The sequence below is a fragment of the Mustelus asterias genome, chromosome 9 (genome assembly GCF_964213995.1).
Source record: "Mustelus asterias chromosome 9, sMusAst1.hap1.1, whole genome shotgun sequence".
Classification (NCBI taxonomy): domain Eukaryota; kingdom Metazoa; phylum Chordata; class Chondrichthyes; order Carcharhiniformes; family Triakidae; genus Mustelus; species Mustelus asterias.
Window position 1 is genome coordinate 132,275,406 of NC_135809.1, and position 13,885 is coordinate 132,289,290.

General features: G+C 44.1%; 1 protein-coding gene across 2 annotated transcripts in view; it reads right to left on the minus strand.

Annotated features, from left to right (window-relative positions):
- Positions 1 to 13,885, minus strand: part of LOC144499003 (cytoskeleton-associated protein 5-like) — a 68,695-nt gene that overhangs the window by 20,968 nt on the left and 33,842 nt on the right. For both annotated transcript variants that reach the window (XM_078221048.1, XM_078221046.1), the window contains exons 3-7: positions 9,328 to 9,521; positions 7,979 to 8,185; positions 7,491 to 7,662; positions 7,268 to 7,397; positions 1,057 to 1,154 (exon numbers count right to left, since the gene is read on the minus strand). In XM_078221048.1, coding sequence (XP_078077174.1) covers positions 1,057 to 1,154; positions 7,268 to 7,397; positions 7,491 to 7,662; positions 7,979 to 8,185; positions 9,328 to 9,521 — 801 coding nt within the window. The remainder of the gene's footprint in view (positions 1 to 1,056; positions 1,155 to 7,267; positions 7,398 to 7,490; positions 7,663 to 7,978; positions 8,186 to 9,327; positions 9,522 to 13,885) is intronic.

Here is a 13,885-nt window from a genome sequence, read left to right on the forward strand (position 1 = left end):
ATCAATGACTTGGAAGAGGGGGCTGAAGGGTGGGTCATTAAATTTGCTGATGACACCAAGATTGGTGGAGTAGTGGATGAGGTGGAGGGCTGTTGTAGGCTGCAGAGACATTGATAGGGTGCAGAGCTGGGCCGAAAAATGGCAGATGGAGTTTAACCCTGATAAATGCGAGGTGATTCATTTTGGTAGGACAAATGGGAATATGGATTACAGGGTCAACGGCAGGGTTCTAAGGAATGTGGAGGAACAGAGAGATCTTGGGGTTCATATCCACAGATCTCTGAAGGTTGCCACTCAAGTGGATAGAGTCGCGAAGGCGGCCTATCGTGTGTTAGCGTTTATTAACGGGGGGTTGGAGTTTAAGAGCCGTGGGGTTATGCTGCAACTGTACAGGACCTTGGTGAGACCACATTTGGAATATTGTGTGCAGTTCTGGTCACCTCACTAAGGAGGATGTGGAAGCATTGGAGAGAGTGCAGAGATGATTTACCAGGATGCTGCCTGGTTTGGAGGGTAGGTCTTATGAGGAAAGATTGAGGGAGCTAGTGCTTTTCTCTTTAGAGCGGAGGAGGATGAGAGGCAACTTAATAGAGGTTTGTAAGATGATGAGGGGGATAGATAGAGTGGACGTTCAGAGACTATTTCCTCGGGTGGATGTAGCTGTTACTCGGGGGCATAGCTATAAGGTTCATGGTGGGAGATATAGGAGGGATGTACGAGGTAGGTTCTTTACTCGGAGAGTGGTTGGGGTGTGGAACGGACTGCCTGCTGTGATAGTGGAGTCGGACACTTTAGGAACTTTCAAGCTTTTATTGGATAGGCACATGGAGCACACCAGAACGATAGGGAGTGGGATAGCTTGATCTTGGTTTCGGACAAAGCTCGGCACAATATCGAGGGCCGAAGGGCCTGTACTGTGCTGTTCTATGTTCTATGTAAATAACAAAATTGTAACAAAACTATTTCTGAACTTAGCACTTAAATTGCACTATGAACAAAAGAAACTACAATTCTCCTGACAATATAAATCAACCACTAGAATCTGCTGGTACTTACAATTTTTTCATAAAAATCTTTTGGAAGCTTTGAAAGAATCTCAACAGGCTCCAAAAGATCGTAAGCATCCACTACAGGGGCTTCAACTTCCTCTTCACCTATGGAGAAAACCACAAGGCATCTTTGCACCAAAATGTATCGCATCTTTTTTGTACATCAAATCCAAGCTGCAACTAGGGCTCTGCATCCAAGATGTTTTCCTCCCAAAATGTTATCTATTTTCCATTTATTTATATTATAGCAAGTGCAAATCTTTTCTTCCAAATTTTACAAAAACTGACACCAGAAAAGCACAGGTATACATATTGGAAATCAGTTGGCAGGCTGGGTCTCCTCTCTCCCAACAAGAGTTGGGGTGTCCTTTAAAATTATGGAAGTTTTTGATAGAGTGCATACACAGAATTTTTTTTATTCTTTCACAGGATATGGGCATCACTGGCAAAGCTAGCACTTGTTGTTGATCACCAATTGCCTTTGAACTGAGTGGCTTGGTAGGCCCAGAGGACAGTGGAGAGTCAACCACATTGCTTTGGGTCTGGAGTTACACGTGGGTCAGACCAGATTAGAGAAACTGCTGTCCTTAAGGACAATAGTGAAACAGATGTATTTTTACACCAATCAATGCTACTTTCATGGTCACTTTTCCTGACACTAGCTTTATATTCCAGATTTTTCATGAACTGAATTCAAATTCCACCAGCTTCCATGGTGGGATTTGAAACATGTCCCTACAGGATTAGTCTGGGCCGCTGGATGATTAGTCCTGCAGCATTACCACGAGGCCACCATCTCATGAATGTTTCCTCTTGGGGGAGAAGGCCAAAACTAGAGGCCATCAATATAATGTAGTCACGAGTAAAGCCAATAATTTTATTCATGGGACATGAATAAAGAGAGGGAGAGGAGCCAGAGGTCGTGGCACATATTGGTACCACTGACATAGGTAGGAACAGGGAAGGGGTCATGAAAAGAGAATACAGGGAGTTAGGTAGACAGTTGGGAAGGAGGAACGCAAAGGTAGTAATCTCAGGATTGCTGCCTGTGCCACGGGAAAGTGAGAGCAGGAATGGAGTGAGGTGGAGGATGAATGCGTGGCTGAGGGACGAAGCAGGGGGCAGGGATTCAGGTTCCTGGATCATTGGAACCTCTTTAGGGGCAGGTGTGACCTGTACAAAAGAGACGGGTGGCACTTGGAATGCCAGGGGGACCAATATCCTGGCAGGAAGGTTGGCTAAGGCTACTGGGGAGACTTTAAACTAGAAAGGTTGGGGGGAGGGAATCGTGATGAGGTGACTGAGCGCGAGGTTAGCCCGCAAATAGAGAAGGATTGTACACAGTGTAAGAGGGAGAATAGACGGGTGATGGAAAAGGGGAGAGCTCAGACCAAAGGTTTGAGATGTGTCTATTTTAACGCCAGGAGTGTAGTGAATAAAGTGGATGAGCTTAGAGTGTGGATCGATGCTTGGAAGTGTGATGTGGTGGCCATTACGGAGACTTGAGAACAGGGATAGGACTGGATACTTCAGGTGCCGGGTTTCAGATGTTTCAGGAAGGACAGGGAGGGAGGCAAGAGGGAGTGGAGTGGCACTGCTGATCAGGGATAGTGTCACAGCTGTAGAGGAGGTGGAAGCCGTGGAGGGATTGTCTACGGAGTCTCTGTGGGAGGAAGTTCGGAGCGGGAAGGGGTCGATAACTTTGCTGAGTGTTTTCTACAGGCCGCCCAACAGTAACAGGGATGTTGAGGAGCAGATAGGGAAACAGATCCTGGAGAGATGTAGTAATAACAGGGTTGTCGTGATGGGAGACTTTAATTTCCCAAACATCGATTGGAATATCCCTAGGGTAAGGGGTTTGGATGGGGAGAAGTTTGTTAGGTGTGTTCAGGAGGGTTTCCTGACACAGCATGTGGATAAGCCGACAAGAGGAGAGGCTATACTCGATCTGGTACTGGCTAATGAGCCTGGACAGGTGTCAGATCTCTCAGTGGGGGAGCATCTTGGGGATAGTGATCATAACTCGATCTCCTTTACACTAGCATTGGAAAGAGATAGGATCAGGCAAGCTAGGAAATATGAAGCCATCAGGCAGGAGATTAGAGGCGTAAATTGGAAGGAGGTATTCGAGGAAAAGTACCGAAGTAAGGTGGCAGATTTTCAAGGAATGTTTGTCTGGAGTTCTGCATGACAACGTTCCGATGAGACAGGGAGGTTTTGGTAGGTTACGGGAACCGTGGTGCACGAAAGCTGCGCTGAACCGAGTCATAAAGAAACGGAAAGCATACAAAAGGTTCAGAGAGCTAGGTGATGATCGGGATCTAGATGAGTATATGGCTGGTAGGAAGGGACTTAAGAAAGAAATTAGAAGAGCCAGAAGGGGTCACGAGAAGGCCTTGGCAGATAAGATTGAGAACCCCAAGGCGTTCTATAAATATGTGAAGAGTAAAAGAATAAGATGTGAAGGAATAGGACCTATAAAATGTGACGGTGAGAAAGTCTGTACAGAACCGGAAGAAATAGCAGAGGTGCTTAATTAATATTTTACCTCAGTATTCACGGTGGACAAAGATGTGGGTGGTTGTACTACAGGATTGAGGTGGACTGAAAAGATAGAGTATGTGGACATCAAGAAAGAGGATGTGTTGGAAATTTTGAATAGCATCAAGATAGATAAGTCGCCGGGACCGGATGGGATGTACCCCAGGTTACTGTGGGAGGCGAGGGAAGAGATTGCAGAGCCTCTGGCGATGATCTTTGCATCATCGATGGAGACGGAGAGGTTCTGGAGGATTGTGGATGTGGTTCCTATATTCAAGAAAGGGAATAGGGATAGCCCAGGAAATTACCGACTGGTGAGTCTAACCTCAGTGGTTGGTAAGTTGATGGAGAAGATCCTGAGGGACAGGATTTATGAATATTTAGAGAAGTTTAGTATGCTCAAAAGTAGTCAGCACGGCTTTGTCAAAGGCAAATCGTGCCTTACGAGCCTGGTGGACTTCTTTGAAAATGTGACTAAAAACATTGACGAAGGAAAAGCGGTAGATGTGGTTTACATGGACCTCAGCAAGGCGTTCGATAAGGTCCCCCATGCAAGACTTCGAGAAAGTGAGAGAGCATGGGATCCAAGGGGCTGTTGCCTTGTGGATCCAGAGCTGGCTTGCCTGCAGAAGGCAGAGAGTGGTTGTAGATGGGTCTTTTTCTGAATGGAGGTCAGTCACCAGTGGAGTGCCCCAGGGATCTGTTCTGGGACCCTTGCTGTTTGTCATTTTCATAAATGACCTGGATGAGGAAGTGGAGGGATGGGTTGGCAAGTTTGCAGACGACACGAAGGTTGGTGGTGTTGTGGATAGGTTGGAGGGATGTCAGAAGCTGCAGCGTGACATAGATAGGATGCAAGACTGGGCGGAGAAGTGACAGATGGACTTCAACCCGGATAAATGTGTAGTGGTCCATGTTGGCAGGTCAAATGGGATGAAGGAGTATAATATCAAGGGTAAGACTTATAGCAGTGTAGAGGATCAGAAGGACCTTGGGGTCCGGGTCCATAGGACTCTTAAATCGGCCTCGCAGATGGAGGAGGCGGTTAAGGCGGCGTATGGTGTGCTGGCCTTCATCAAATCGAGGGATTGAGTTTAGGAGTCGGGAGATAATGATGCAGCTTTATAAGACCCTCGTCAGACCCCACTTGGAGTACTGTGCTCAGTTCTGGTCGCCTCATTACAGGAGGGATGTGGAAATTATTGAAAGGGTGCAGAGAAGATTTACAAGGATGTTGCCTGGATTAGGTGGCATGCCTTGAGGGAGCTCTGACTTTTCTCCTTGGAGAGACGAAGGATGAGAGGTGACCTGATAGAGGTGTACAAGATGTTGAGAGGTATAGATCGGGTGGATTCTCGGAGGCTTTTTCCCAGGGCTGAAATGGCTGCTACGAGAGGACACAGGTTTAAGGTGCTGGGGAGTAGGTACAGAGGAGATATCAGGGGTAAGTTTTTCACTCAGAGGGTGGTGGGTGAGTGGAATCGGCTGCCGTCAGTGGTGGTGGAGACAAACTCGAGAGGGTCTTTTAAGAGACTTCTGGATGAGTACATGGGACTTAATAGGATTGAGGGTTATAGGTAAGCCTATATATAAGTCTAGGTAGGCAGGGTCATGACGGGCGCAACTTGTGGGCCGAAGGGCCTGTTTGAGCTGTATTGTTTCTACGTTCTATGACATGGGCATCGCTGGCTGGCCAGCATATATTGCCCATTCCTAGTTGTCCTCGAGAAGGTGGTGGTGAGCTGCCTTCTTGAATCGCTGCTGTCCATGTTTGGTGGGTTGACCCACAATGCCGTGAGGAAAGGAATTTCAGGATTCCAGTGACTGCGAAGGAACGGCGATATATTTCCAAGTCAGGACCTTGATTGGCTTGGAGGGGAACTTGCAGGTGATGGTGCTCCCATGTATCTGTTGCCCTTATCCTTCGAGGTGGAAGTGGTCGTGGGTTTGGAAGGTGCTGTCTCAGGATTTTTGGTGAATTGCTGTAGTGCGTCTTGTAGATAGTACACACTGCTGCTACTGAACGTCGGTGGTGGAGGGATTGAATGTTTGTAGATGTGGTGCCAATCAAGCGGGGCTGCTTTGTCCTGGATGGGTGTCAAACTTCTTGAGTGCTATTGGAGCTGCACCCATCCAGGCAAGTGGGGAGTATTCCATCACACTCCTGACTTGTGCCTTGTAGATGATGGATAGACTTTGGGGAGTCAGGAGGCGAGTTACTCACCACAGTATTCCTAGCCTCTGCCATGCTCTTGTCGCCACTGTGTTTATGTGGAGAGTCCAGTTGAGTTTCTGGTCAATGGTAATCCAGAGGACGTTGATAGTGGGGGATTCAGTGATGGCAACACCATTGAATGTCAAGAGGTGGTGGTTAAGAGTATCTCTTATTGGTGATGGTCATTGCCTGGCATTTGTGTGGTGCAAATGTTACTTGCCACTTGTCAGCCCAAGCCTGGATATTGTCCAGATCTTGTTGCATTTGAACATGTACTGCCTCAGTATTCAAGTTGCGAATGATGCTGAACATTGCACAATTGGCAAACAGCCCTACTTCTGACTTTATGACGGAGGGAAAATCATTGATGAAGTAGCTGAAGATTGTTGAGCCTAGAACACTACCCTGAGGGACTCCTGCAGAGATGTCCTGGAGCTGAGATGACTGATCCTCCACAACCATGTTCCTATGTACCATGTATGACTCCAACCAGTGGAGAGTTTGCTCCGATACCCATTGATTCCAGTTTTGCTGGGGCTCCTTGATGCCATACTCAGTCAAATGCAGCCTTGATGTCAAGGGCTGTCACTCTCACCTCACCTCTGGAATTCAGCTCTTTTGTCCATGTTTTAACCAAGGCTGTAATGAGGTCAGGAGCTGAGTGACCCTGGCGAAACCCAAACTGGGCGTCACTGAGCATGTGAATCATGGAAACCCTACAGTGCAGAAAGAGGCCATCTGGCCTGCACCGACCACAATCCCACCCAGGCCCTATCCCCATATCCCTACCCATTTATCCGTTAATCCCGCTAACCTATGCATCTCAGGGGAAATTTTAGCATGGCCAATCAACCTAACCCGCACTTCTTTGGACTGTGGGAGGAAACCGGAGCACCCGGAGGAAACCCACGCAGACACGAGGAGAATGTGCAAACTCCACAGAGACAGTGACCCAAGCCGGGAATCGAACCCAGGTCCCTGGAGCTGTGAAGCAGCAGTGCCGTGCTGCTTGATAGGGTATGCAGAAGAAATTTCTTCGGTCTAGAATGGCGAGAGTGTGGAACTTGTTGGCATGGAATGGTTGCTGTGAATCTCTTAGCCTTTCAATCTATCAGACTTTTGTTTTATTCATCCATACACCTCTCTCCCCAAGTCCTTCACTTGCTCAAAGCTAATTACATTCGACTATTTCTTTCTTCAGTTCTGAAGAAAAGACCTTGATCTGAAACATTAACTGTTTCTCTCTCTCTACAGATGCTGCCAGACCCAAGGATTTCCATTTTAATCTGAACTTATATTAATGCTTTATTGACCAAATGAAAGTTTTTGTAAACTGATGTCAAACTTCACTATCATCATGAATCTAGACAAATCAAAGTTGTGGTGAAGTGTTCAAAAGATAAGATCCTAAATTTGAGCATTAAACTGACAAGATTTTCTTTGATCAAAGTACTTAACTGACCTTCCTCATCATCGCCTGCTGCTTGATGCTGTTCAAACTTAGTTTTGAGATCTTGCTGAGAACGCAAAAACCGGGTCTGTCTGGAAGCAGTAGTTGGCAATTTAACCCATTCTTCTTCAAGCTCTTTCAACTGAGGGGAAAAAGGTATCCGAATTCTCATCAGCTTCAATATTCAGCAGTTGCGATGCAATTATAAATCTGACTGTATAAAGATAAAATATACCTGCACAGAATTAATATTTTGCAGTGGCGGTCGCAAGGCATCACGAATCCACTTGTAGACTTCCACTGCCAATAGTTTGGCTTCATCTCGAACAGCTTTTTCTCGCGATTCAAATAATTTTGGCAAAGCCTTGACAATTGGCTTCAGCTGGACTATTTTTGAACCAAATTCACTGAAAGGAAATTAGAAAAATTGGTAAGACTTGTGATTATCGTGGATTTCAAGCAAGAAAGATAAAATATGTTTTAGATTAAGGCAGATTTTACATGATTAATCCCCAGATATTATGTCACACATCTGAACTCAGAGCAGAAAATGACTACATTTGATGCAAGGCAACTGGCAAACTTAGAACTTAAAATGGTTACCACTTGGTCTTTTGACATTCGCTGATGTATGTTTTTGTTGAACTCTGTCAACTTTTCTAGGAGGCAAAATATTTCCAGTTATAGGGCATTCAAACAGAGTAGGATACATCCTATACTTACCCAAGAGCCTTCCTTATTGTTTCTATACAGGCCACAACAATCTTGGGGTTTTTATTGTCTAGTCCTTTAAGCAACTCCTCTTGAACAGGCTCAGCCTTTTCTATTTCTATGTACATTAGACATATTTCCATCCCCAACTCCTTGGCTCTTGCTTTTGGTTGGTTAAACACTTTATTTACAACCCCGGATGTCACTTCTCCAGTCGTTCTGTAAAATACAAAAGGCAATAATTAGTTTAATACTTTCAAAAGGAGACCAACAATAGGTTATGAGAGTGGGCAATGAGGTGGCGGGTGGAGTGCAATATAGGGAAATGTGAAGTTATTCACTTTAGTTGCAAGAATTAAAAAATTAGAATATTTTTTAAAAGGTGAAAAACATGCAAGTGTTATGTTCAAAAAAAAGGGCACGCGTATGCAAAGAACAAAGAAAGTTAGCATGCAGGTGCAGCAAGCAATTAAGGCAGCAGATGGCATGCTGGCCTTTATTGCAAGGAGACCCGAGTACAAGAATAAAGTAGTCTTGTTACAATTGTAAAGGGTTTTGGTGAAATCACATCTGGAGTACCATTTGCAGTTTTGGTCTGCATATTTAATAAAGGACATTCTTGCATTAGAAGCAGTACAGTGAAGGCTCATTAAATTGAGGATATTGTCCACTGATGAGAAGCCGAGTAAAGTGGGTTTATATTCTCTGGATAATGTAGAATGAGGGGCCATCCCCTGGATACCTACAAAATTCTGATTTTTGAAGGGGCTTAATAGAGTGGAAACTAAGAGATTGTTTCTATTGGTTGGGGAATCTAAAACATGGAGGCACAGCCCCAGTATCAGGGGCTAATCATTTAGGACTGAGATGGAGCAATTTCTTCAAAAGGGTTGTGAATGTTTGCAATTCTCTATTGGAGTGTTGAGTGCTCTATTATGGAATACATTTAAGACAGGGATAGACAGATACTTGGTCTCTCAGGAAAGGCATATGGGAGAGAGAGTGGGAAATGGGAGTTGAAACCAACTTCAGCCTTTGATTGTATTGAATGGCAGAGCAGGCTTGAAGGGTCATGCGGTCTACTCTTGTTCCTACTTCTTTTGGAGATTACATTTTTAATACTGATTTAACGCCCACATTATAAAAGTGTGCTGACATGATATTTAAGATTTTGGTTAATTCTGTGGTTTCATCTAACAAAGCTCAAACCCATCCTAAAATGATATACAAGGTTGTAAAATCCTGTTCACATAAAAGCAAATATGCAACTTATTTGTAAACATGTCTTTATAATGAGAATCTCTGTAAACTACCAATTTGCGAACTTAAAAAACTAGTCTGGTGGAATTTTAGGAACTTGCCTTCCTGCGACATGAGCATTTTCTATATAAACAAGTGCTGCTTCCAGTCCTTTGAGCTGAGCTACTGCATTTGAATCGGTTACAAATTTTTTGATCAGTCCTAAATATTTGGACCATTCTGGGCTTTTTTCATCTTGAATCTTCTGGAACTGTTTGGCAGCTTCTTCATAGCCATTTAATCGAGCTTTCCATACCTGAAAGACATTACACACTTGGTCAACATCAACAGATTAAGCATTGCTACTTTCCTTGCACTGTTTAATTCCATTTACTCATACTCCCTCCACCCCAATAGCCCACAACCACCTCCTTGTTCTCTTTTTAGTCTTTAATTTCACAGGTTTAAGTAGAATTTCAGCACCACATGGCCATTCTTATGTGCCAGCACAAGATTTTCATGACTGCTGACTGCCATCCTTTTTCACCCAATATCCATGGACATGTACTTTCCAGGTCAAAGGAACTGGAGTTAGCAACAGTCATTTTGATTTGATTTATTGCCACATGTAGTAGGATACAGTAAAAAGTGTTGTTTCTTGCACGTGAAACAGACAAAGCATACCATTCATAGAGTACATAAGGGAGAAAGAAAGGAGAGGGTGCAGAATAGTGTTACAGTCATAGCCAAGGTATACAGGAAAGATCAACTTAATGCAAGGTAGGTCCATTCAAAAGTTTGATGGCAGCAGGAAAGAAGCTGTTCTTGAGTCGTTTGGTACCTCAGACTTTTCTCTCTTTTTCCCGACAGAAGGTGGTGGTTGAGAGAATGACTGGGGTGGGTGGGGTCCTTGATTATACTGGCTGCTTTTCCAAGGCAACAGGAGGTACAAATGGACTTAATGGATGGGAGGCTGGTTTCATGATGGACTGAGTTATGTTCACAACCCTTTGTGTAGTTTTTTGCTGTCTTGGACAGAGCAGGAGCCATAGCAAGCTGTGATACATCCAGAAAGAATGCTTTCTATGATGCATCTGTAAAAGGTCAGTGAGTCATGCCAAATTTCCTTAGCCCCCCCTAAGTAGAGGCGTTGGTAGGCTTTTTTAACTAGAGCTTCATTTGGTCCGAAATTCAGCTCAATGCTTACAATATTAGAACCCTAATATTTTTGTTTGTACCACACCGACAGGGGTCATATTAATTGTAAAAAAAGCCTGTCCTGAAATCAAGTTTCAACTTTGCAGTAGCTTCCATTTGTTATTTTAATTACCTATTTTATTCTATCATAAATTTATTAATACCACTTAATGTTTCAAAAAGGCTCCTCAGCTGTTTTATCGATTTAAAGTTTTAAGAAAGAATGGGGCAGCACGGTGGCAGGGTGGTTAGCACTGCTATCTCACAGCTCCGGAGAACCTGGGTTCGATTCCCAGCTTGGGTCACTGTCTGTGTGGAGTTTGCACGTTCTACCCGTGTTTGCATGGGTTTCCTCCGGGTGCTCCGGTTTCCACCTACAGTCCAAAGATGTACAGGTTAGGTGCACTGGCCATGCTAAATTGTCCCTTAGTGTCCCAGCATGCATAGGTTAGAGGGATTAGCGGGGTAAATATATGGGGTTACAGGGATAAGGCCTAGGTGGGATTGTTGCCAGTGCAGACTCGATGGGCCGAATGGCCTCCTTCTGCACTGTAGGGTTTCTGTGAAAGAAAGTTTATTTATTAGTGTCACAACTAGGCTTACGTTAACACTGCAAATGAATTTACTGTGAAAAATCCCCTAGGTCGCCACACTACAACACCTGCTGGAGTACACTGAGGGAGGATTTAGCATGGCCAACGCACTTAACCAGTACGTCTTTCGGACTGTGGAGGAAACCGGACCACTCAGGAAACCCACACAGACACGGGGAATACGTGCAGACTCCGCACAGAGTGACCCAAGCCAGGAATCGAACCCGGGTCCCTGGCACTGTGAGACAGCAGTGCTAAACATGAGAGGAAATAAATCTTAAGAAATGTTGCTATTAAAAAGATATTTCCTTTAGTACAAAGCTGCTAAAACAAAGCACTGTTTTAACATATTTAAATGCTATTTGGCTACTCATTTATCGGATCACCATTTCCACTGATTTTTCCAGTCCAACCTCCTCCTACCCACACACCACCTGTTGTGATAGAACCAGACACTCCCCATGATTTAGTTTTGTAAGTTTATTAGTGTCACAAGTAGGCTGACAGTAACACAGCAATGAAGTTACTGTGAAATCCCCTAGTCGCCACACTCCGGTGCCTGTTCGGGTACATTGAGGAGAGAATTTAGCATAGCCAATGCACCTAACCAGCACGTCTTTCGGACTGGGGTAGTAAGCCCATGAGACATGGGGAGAACATGCAAACTCCGCACAGTGACCCAAGCCAGGAATTGAACCTGGGTCTCTTGTGCTGGTAAACAGCAGTGCTAACCACTGTGCCATCCCGTTATATCATTCAGCACAGGATGTCCAAAGATGCGTGGGTTAGGTTGATTGGCCATGCTAAAATTGCCCCTTAGTGTCCTGAGATGCGTAGATTAGAGGGATTAGCGGGTAAAATATGTTGGGATATGGGGGTAGGGCCTGGGTGGGATTGTGGTCGGTGCAGACTCGATGGGCCAAATGGCCTCTTTCTGTACTGTAGGGTTTCTATGATTCTATGAGGCTAATTGTATCATTCACCTCTTCAAAAGGGCTATCCAATCAGTCCCACTCCCCTGCACATCAATATCCTATTATCTTTAGGAAGTACTATTGAATCTATTCCAACAAGCCTTTCAGGAAGTGCAGTCCAGATCATCATAGCTTGCTTCAAAAAAAAAATGCTTCTTTTGCCACATCTTAAACAGTGCCCTCTGCCTACTGATTCTCCTGCCAGTGTCTCACTATTTTTTGGATGCCAGTGCATATCATGTGATGAAACAATCCTTTGCCAAAATCAGCTGTTACTTTCTATTCTGCAAAAGGGGCTGTTACATTGAACAAAACATTTTCCTTTTCGTTTAAGCTGCTGTAATCTTTGCCTTAGACGGGAATCAGTCTTGTTGCTATAGGTACTGTTTCAATCTACGTTTGCTTTCTTTGGTAGCCTGGTGATGGAACTGAACACAATCCTCCAGTGGGTCCTGAGAACTAGATAATAAACTCAACTTTTGTTGGCTGTGAAACACACCCCACACAAACATTGACTTAGTATTTTTAACTTGCACATTTAGGAACTGTAGATTGCAGAATAGAAGGCGACAGTCGATGCCATGAAAAATCCTTCCAGAGACAGGGGCTGACATAGGCAAAGTATACAAAAAGTGAACAAACACACCAGTAATTCACATGACATCAATACAACACATTTTATTCATTGAATTAATTCTACAAGGATGCAAGCACAATAGAAACTTCTAAAAACAGTCAAATTCATCGTTATCTGATAGAGTTAATTGAGTAGATTCCAAGTCTCTTTGGCGATGACATTGTAAAGATCCTGCTCCGAATTAAATATGGTACATTTGTTTCAGAATCGTCCCTCTACATCCACTGAATAGGAACAATTTAATGGCAGTTTGTGTACTGTTAGCATTTGATGGCAATACCACACAAAACATCAAGTGATGCTACAACAGCCATCTGCTCTGTTTTCCCCTCTGTGAAACGTCCAATTTCATTTGCATGAAGATCCTTGAATGGCTTAAGGCACAGATCCAAAGGTTGATGTATGGATGTTAGACCCCAGTATAACTGCGATTTGGATGCTATTTCTCACGGACACCTCTTCATCTCATCAGTTATAGGGGATGTGAATGTGTTCCTTGCCACCACAGTGGCTATCGCACACCATCAATTTACATCACTCCATCCTCACCTTCCCAACCGTTGATGGTTGACATTGCTTCAAGTTAAAAATCATAGGTTTTAATTTGGTTCCAATCATGGAGGCCGGGACCACCCTAACCAAATCTTCTCATACATTGTGGTTTTCACTTCAAATCTCTCCACCCCGGAGTTTGGTCGCTTTGTACATTGAAATTCATGAGCATTTCATCTAATGGTGACATAATGATACTTGTTTTTGCCACTGCTTGATGATAAATCACCAGAAGCTGGCAATTTTGGCAGAGGTCTTTTGGTAGTCCGAGTGACCTTTGCCTTCTGCAGCAGTATTCATAAAGCAGCTGGACCAACAAGCTGTTCTGCTCAGGTTTTTGCCAGATTCAGTTTGATTTGGCCCACTGAAGAGTGTATAAATGCAATGGTGACATGTAAGCATTCTGACAATTTTTGAAGGGTCATCCAGTACATGCTTCTCAAGTTCAGACCAATGGCTGGGTAACTTCTTCAGAGTGGATTTCTTCTTCCATTCTCTAGTTTTTTCACTGACACCAAATTCCCTCATTGCAGCACAGTTAATTGATAAGTTAGTAAATGTTATTACTTTTAGCTTGAAGCCAGGTTAGTACTTCATTCTATTTGCGGTCAACCCATTTTTTTTCCCCATTGGTCGCCATGCGCAGTCTATTCTGTTGTGGGCGTGCTTTAACTCCCCTGCATCTTTTGGCAACATGGGCTTGTCATCTGCTTAATCCCACATGCTG